General features: G+C 38.6%; 1 protein-coding gene across 1 annotated transcript; it reads right to left on the bottom strand.

Moving 5' to 3' along the window:
• Positions 1 to 371: 371 nt before the first annotated feature.
• Positions 372 to 4,419, bottom strand: slc25a44b (solute carrier family 25 member 44b). The gene is made up of 4 exons (XM_008405639.3): positions 4,210 to 4,419; positions 2,507 to 3,174; positions 2,205 to 2,332; positions 372 to 1,803 (listed from the first exon to the last, which is right to left on the bottom strand). Exons 2-4 carry the CDS (start codon positions 3,132 to 3,134, stop codon positions 1,612 to 1,614), a joined length of 948 nt encoding a protein of 315 aa, XP_008403861.1. The 5' UTR covers positions 3,135 to 3,174; positions 4,210 to 4,419; the 3' UTR covers positions 372 to 1,611.
• Positions 4,420 to 7,363: the final 2,944 nt, after the last annotated feature.

Here is a 7,363-nt window from a genome sequence, read left to right as displayed (position 1 = left end):
AACAAACTAAACTGACAAAATTTGAACCAAATGCATGAATGAGTTTGGCTGCAAGTTGCCTGTCAGACCTGATTGGCTTAACAGAATATAAAAAGGGCAAAATGGAATATTTGTTGATATATTTTCCACTAGATACTGAGAAACGTCTCAAAATAATCTACAACTTGTCACACAGACAAACATTTTATAATCTTTTGCCAGTTTTAGTCAGTGATTATGTTAGTTACAAATATTTCAAACGTAGATTTAAGAATTTACAGACTGCAGGTAAAAGTTTACCAGGATCTGCTTTTGCATTCTGTAGAGTTCAGCAGCGACATCCAGCTAAAAATATGTTTACTAGTCATATGGTAATAATAAGAGACCAGAAATGTTGTTAAAACCACATGTATTTTAGAGCAGAGAGGCATCAACGACAGTTGCACTGGTCAATCACAAAAAATGAAAAACACTTTCAGTGATACTCGGAGCTGTACAAAAACAAAACAAAACACTCAAAATTGAAAGTTAGTATCATTTGACTGGAGATCAGCAAGTTGCAGTTCTATCGTCTCAGTAGTTCACAGAATCTCAACAAATCTGAATATAAAGAAATAAAGCCTGTGCAGTTCTGGCTTCAATTTAAAAAAAGTTTCTGCTAGTCGCACTAAAACCTGCTCTTACTTTCACTCCTTTTCAACAGCATCTAATTTATGTTACGCATAAAAATAGGATCATTTCTATAAATTAAGCGGACCATTTAAAATATAATCTCTCTTCTAAGCTGCAACACATTTTTCCTCAATGAGGACATTCATACAACAGCAGCAAACTGCATAAACAGCATTGAACCACAATAGTTTCACAAAATAACATCGACATCAAATGCTCTATGGTTATCACAGCAAAATGAAAATAAATTAGGTAAAATGAGTTCCTTTAAGATATACCAATCCACACATTTTGTACTGAAAAGGACAAAACGTTATTGCACTCAAATATTTCACAAAAGGGTAATGGTGTTCACTCAGAGTTGGACAGTTTTAACGAGCAAAACATTTCAATGACACAAACCTTCCTGTATAATAAAGACAGAAATTATAAACCCAGAATGATCACCAACACTAGGATAATATTCCTGAAAAATACTCATAAAATAGTGTACTTGTATATGCAACAGAGATGAAATGAAAACAAAGATTATCCAGATTTTTCATTGCCTTTTAAAAAAGGCAATTAAAAATAACAGTTTGGCAAAAAACAAAGAAAGTTAGTTGCTGCAGACGGTAGTTTGACTTTCTGAGCTGAACTTTAGTGAAAATCAGCTCTTTGCTTCAGGAGGACAACACAAACACAAGAGAATAGTCACACAAAGATGATTTCATCTCATCGATGAAGGCTGAACATAACAAAAATAAGTTTTTCCTACTGCTGGCATGGTGTTGACGTCAAACAGAAACAAACTTGTTCAGCTGCATCACAAACTGATCCCTTCGTCTTTACAGGTAACCAACTCAACTTTATCAATGCTATAAAGTTCCAATGTCGTTTTGTACTTGAAACAAATTCAGGAGGTCAAACATGAGGGTTAAAAAAATGGCACATGGTCCAAATACTTTCTGTTTCTTCTTTTTACCAGTGTCTTGAATCTACCAGCTCTGGTCGCAGGCTCAGTTTTTTCAGTGTCTCATAGCCAACCACCATGACGATGGCAGTGGGTGCTGATGAAATGATGCGGGCCGACAGTCCTTTGGTCAGTCCCCAGCAGCCCTCCTCTCTGATCAGCTCCCTGAACGTTTGATTGATCGAGGTCCTCCCTTCAACCTGAACACACATGATCAATCAGGAAACGCTTCTTATGAGGCAAGTGCTTTCATTATGCATTTTTGTGATGGAAGAGCTGCTGGTTTACTTGCATCAATATATTTTTTTTGAATGCAGCTGTATTTGTATGGTTGAATGAACCACTGTGTGAAACCAAAATCACAATATTCCCGTTTTCCCTAAATCAAGGTTTAATTTACATCACAATACAAAACCAATATGTCTGTTTTTTTATTCACTTACCAACCAAAGATTTCACAGGGACAAACTATGCTATTTTAATAAATTATATAACATGCTTTCAAAACTGAAACTAAAATTGCTGCGTCTGCGATTTCAGCCACTGTTCACACAAAAACGACAAAATAGATGCAGACAGGCAAATGACCAGTGACAACTACCTGTACTCTGGCTCTGACCACATCCATGGGGTTGGTGACAGTCGAGGCAGTTGCTGCAGCTAAAGGTCCAGCCACAGCCTGAAGGACCAGGTGGGGGCAGTCACTGGGAGCCAGTATGGAGAGTTGCTCTGTTGAACATCGCAAATAGACAGTTTATCACCTAAACCCGACCCAAAGCTATTAGACACAACTACCACTCTTCTGAAGCCCTGACAATGGAGACAGCACAAAGTTTAACATCTCTTCAGAGGTTTCTGAAAACTCCTGATCAGCAAAAATATATAGAAAGTAAAAATGCTTACCGGCATAAAAGTGATAGAAAGGCCACCAGGCGGCACTGTTTGGGATGTAAGTGAGTAACGAAGCCACATATCCCCTGTAGAAGCCCCTGAAGCCATCCGCAGCAAAAATCTGAGACACAATGTTCCTGGTTTGCCCGAAAAACCTGGCTGACTTCCTGTTCTCCGAGTTGGAACCGAGGCGGAAACGTGTGAGGTGCTCCCCCTGGCCCTGCATCATCAGCTGCTGGGACACAACATCTATGGGCACAGTGATGCTTTGAGCGACCAGGGAGGCAGAGCCCCCGGCCACCACCGACTTGATGGTATTGGCCTCAGAGTACTGGGAGACATACGTCCTCACCAGCTCGTAGGTGGTTATGTACGCCTGGCCTGAGACGATTGTGAAGGTGTTCACCATAAAGCCGCGGTACAGGCCTCGGACGCCCTCAGTCCGAAGGATCTTGAAGAAGGCATCGAAGGTCCCACTGTAGAGAGATTTTCCCTTCTGCACCTGCAACCGTGTGCGGATCAGTGTAGCTGGGTAGACAGTGACCCGAATGGCCATCGTCATAAATATCCCAAAGGAGTAGAATTTCTTTTTATCGAGGTCCTCCCACTCGATGATTTGGATGTTCCCTTTCTGCTGCATCCTGCCAGCTGTGGTTCCCCCCTCATCAGACTGTAGCTGCCTGACAGCGGGGAAAACAAAAACAGTGGGTCAGAATCTACTTAAAGATATCCCACAACTACAAATCAATAAGGATTAAACAGCTGTTTAAAGATGTAACAGACAAGTATGATGTCCAAAAGCCAGATGAGAATCTGTGGCCCAACATTTTCCCCGTCAAATCTGTCTGAGCTGGAGATATTTTTTTTAGAGCAGAGTGGGGAATAATTTCACACTTAATAAATATTAGCCAGCTGTAAATATTTCTTAAGAAATATTGAAACAGAAATAGCCTTTATTGTCCCATAAGAGGGGGACATTCTATTCTATTCCCACTTTAGCATTGTTCAAAAAAAAAGCATTCAAGGGGCTGAATACATATGCATGCCACAATATTTAGCTTATTATTTGTAAATAAAAACGAAAACTAGGCATCTTACCTTGTTAATACTCCATTGACCCATTTAATAAAATACATTGAAAACTGTGGGTTAAAGACTTTAATAGGTATGAATACTTTAGTAAAGAGCAGTGGGTTGTAGTGCTCACAGCCTAACATTTATGTTTCATCCAGCATAAAATGGCATGCTAAAATAATCTAATAATCTAAACTGTGGCTTCATTTGGAAACAAATGCATCACTTATCTGTCACACAGGATCAAAGGTCAAGACTGGCTAAAGCTAACTTTGTAAAGGTAATTAATCAAACGGCTCTGGCCAACAGCAAACAGAGACGCGCTATTTTTATAACACTGTTTCAATAAAAGCCTGTTCTCCTGAAAAGTCCACAGTAAATATGGTCATGTGGGTTTCGGGCTGACCCTGGACTCCAAAGGACACAGCGTTCTCAAACCGGAGACGGACCTGACTGGTTTTTATCCAGTGACAATAGTTGCATATAGTGAAAGCGAGTTGAACAACCAGGAATCAACGACTTTTCTTACGAATAGCAGCTTTTTACCCGACGTATGTGTCCGTGTGTGTTCGCTGAAACCAAGCTAACTCTAAGATACAAACTGTTAGCATCACTGAAAATAAACACTAAGAAGTTCTTACCTCACCGGACATACCGTCTTTGACTTCTAAGTCATACTCTGAGAATAAATAAGACTAGAAATGACAGGTTTGGAGGGTAACAGAACTCACTAGAGTAGCTAAATAGAGATAACCTCTTTCCTTTGCTGTTACAGCTCTTCCTGCTTTCATTCAAACGCCATGCTACCCAATCGACCAATCACGGCCAAGCTTCTTCTTCGTTGGTATTCCACTGATACCTATGTAGTTTTATTTTGACGCACTACCGCCCCCGTCTGGTTTTACATGTTCTCATGTGCTATTGTCTTGTAACATGGATGATTTATCTGAAAACATATTCTGTTTCTGTAATTTTTCTTGATATTATATTACTAGATTCAATAACACATTTAAGAATTTTACAAACCTTTGTAAAATTTATTTCATGTTATGATGAAATTTGGGCTTTAGTCTTTTAGCATTGTCACTCAAACAGAATGTTACTTATTTATTTTTTAATATTTTTCTTTTTGTGTAGATCTAAATTTGTTATCTATGCCTGCTAAACCTTTAAATGTTGCACTGAAAGGTTCCAGCACTTGCTTGGTGAAACGTTTTTAATTAAAAAAAGGGGCAAATATTACATTTATTAATTTTTCTTTCCCGTTTTTGTAAACTGTTTTTAGAGACTTCCAATACCAATTCCTTCCTCTAAAATGTGTGATAAACAACAGCAGTCTGGGACAAAATACATCCACGAAAGCTAAACCTTAAGTTGAAAATAATCTTGAAACCAGCCCAGTTAGACATCCGTGACAGATGTTATAAACCATTATTATTTTCCCTCACCTTGTATTTTACCTCTCTTTTAGAAAAAATGCATAGAGTAAGGGATACAGTTCACTCAAAGTCAGCAGAATTGAGAGGAGCAATGAAAGATGGGGGTAAAAAATGTATGCAGCAACTTAGTTTTTATCTGTTTATTGGCAGAACGTTTTCGTTTTCTTTTTCTGAATCACAGATAACTTTCAATCATTTTTCTTTGAAAATGTGTAAAGAGTGGAGTCCAAGCCTCTGTAACAAAGTGATTTGAATTTTTTGTATTGCTCCAGTCAGCCCTGAGTTTACTATAAATAATTTAGTAAGAATTCAGCAATGTTCAGAACTCCTTCCTGAAAACCTACTTTTTTTTTTTTTTTTTTAGCTTTTTATAATAACAGTGACACAGCCCAGATTTCAGTTGGCAGTGGTCAGTTGTGATGTACTCTACAGTCTTCTCCTCAAGTGAACAAAGCAACTATAACTCCCCATTGTGATCATTTCATTGATGAGATAATGATGCTAAAAGGTCCCCAGGTTATGTCTAAAAAAAAAAAAAAGACTATTTGTTGGGTTGTGTTCACCATTGGCAGCTCCAGCATCAACTGTTCAGGGACATGGAGGACATGGAGCTGCTGCTGAGGGCGCTGGAGGCAACAGATGGCAGTGTCCAGACTGCCCTCAGGCTCATATTTGCTGGAGGTCTCAAGACTCAAAATCCATATCCCACTGACACAACAAGAGCAGAAATACATGGTGAAGATGTCTAAATGCCAACAAATAATGAGGAAATTACATTTTACACCGTGTGGTTGTTGCACCAGGGCACCATTCAATTTTAATTAATGAACAGAACAGTTAAAACGAAGCTCCACAGGTCTTAGAAACAGATTCGTTGTTTTCAGTGATTATAATTACTAATGTGACAAGTTATAGGAAAATATGCAGGCGATGTAGTCCCCCAACATGTACACTAGATGGCAATGTAGTTGTTCACCAAAACAAACATGTCAGTATTATCTTTTTTTTGTTTTTCTTTCCCAAATTTAAATTTACGTCCTTGACGTACCCTCTGCTGAAGCGTTTGGTGATGAATTTTTTTTAATCATAGCTTTGTTCCTCATATTTCAAAGAGGACATCGTGATTATCCAGCTTGGGACATAAAAGCTGCACAGATATGCTGATAGCTTCATTACCATCCGCTGAGATGTAACTCTCATTGTTAGAACACTGTAACCATTAGCTGAACCCTCTTTTTTTCAAACCCCCTCCCAGCCTTATTACAGACAGATACATTTGCTTTGTCTTGTTGTCTCCCATTTGGGTATTTTAGGGGAAGACACAGTACGTCCCCCCCCCCCATTCTCATGACTTTCCACAGCCCACCATCCTCCATCTACAGTAATTGCCCTGCTTAGTTTTATTGCTGCATCTGTGAATGTGACAGCTCAATCAGTGGATTGGCCTTTCATGAACACGGCACCCAAACAGCGCTTTGTGTCCGTCTGTCCTTGTTACTATTTTTTAGTAGGCACCTGCGGGCAATTTCCACCTCAAACTGCCTTCAAGGGTGTTTTAAAAAACAAGATATTTCTATTGTGCTGAAGCAAAAAGTGTCACCGCTTCAATAAAAGCAGTAGAGAATAAAAGCAACGCCGGCTTTCAAGCAAATTAAAGAGGAGACAGATGTGGTTTCTCTGCGAGACACTAGCATTTAAACTAAGCAGATAAAATATATAGACCTGCTTTCTAACACTTCAGTCGCTGTTAAGCTTTGAAAGCAGATGCATCATTAAATACAATGTATATCCAGGGTAGCATATCACTTACATGCTTTTCAGTACACCGACTGACTCTAAGCAGAGCCTTCACACTATTGTGGACAATTTTCTGAGCCAAATTACATTACAAAGTTGTCTTGGAGATCCATAAATGGTGCACCGAACACTATTGTGGATGTGATTGTAAAGACTCTTTGACACACCACATCAAGGTCCATTTTGTTTCTGAATGTAAGACTGCAGATGATTGTGTGTGATCTGATAGATACGGATCAACATCATGGAGGCTCTTTTTACCTGTTTCTTTTCTTAATCATCTGAATACGAAAATCTTGACTAACTCCAAAAACATTTAATTAGTGTGTTCAACTAAACTGGTGCAAAAAGATGTTTTAGTGGTTACAATAGGATAAAACATTCAAATGTTAATTTTGTAAGGCTAAAATTACACGTAATCATAGAGGACTTATATAGAGTTTTGTCACACTTTTACCTTGAAAAAGTGTGACAAACTGTGTTTTGCCTTTCCAATGAACTTTTGATTATAGAAGTTTTCAGTAATTCTGAGGAGACAATAATTGAGAGTTAGAATTGT

This window comes from Poecilia reticulata, chromosome 3, assembly GCF_904066995.2.
Source record: "Poecilia reticulata chromosome 3, P_reticulata-male-v2, whole genome shotgun sequence".
Classification (NCBI taxonomy): domain Eukaryota; kingdom Metazoa; phylum Chordata; class Actinopteri; order Cyprinodontiformes; family Poeciliidae; genus Poecilia; species Poecilia reticulata.
Note: the sequence above shows the minus strand (reverse complement) of the source record. Positions and strands in the feature narration are given on the sequence as shown.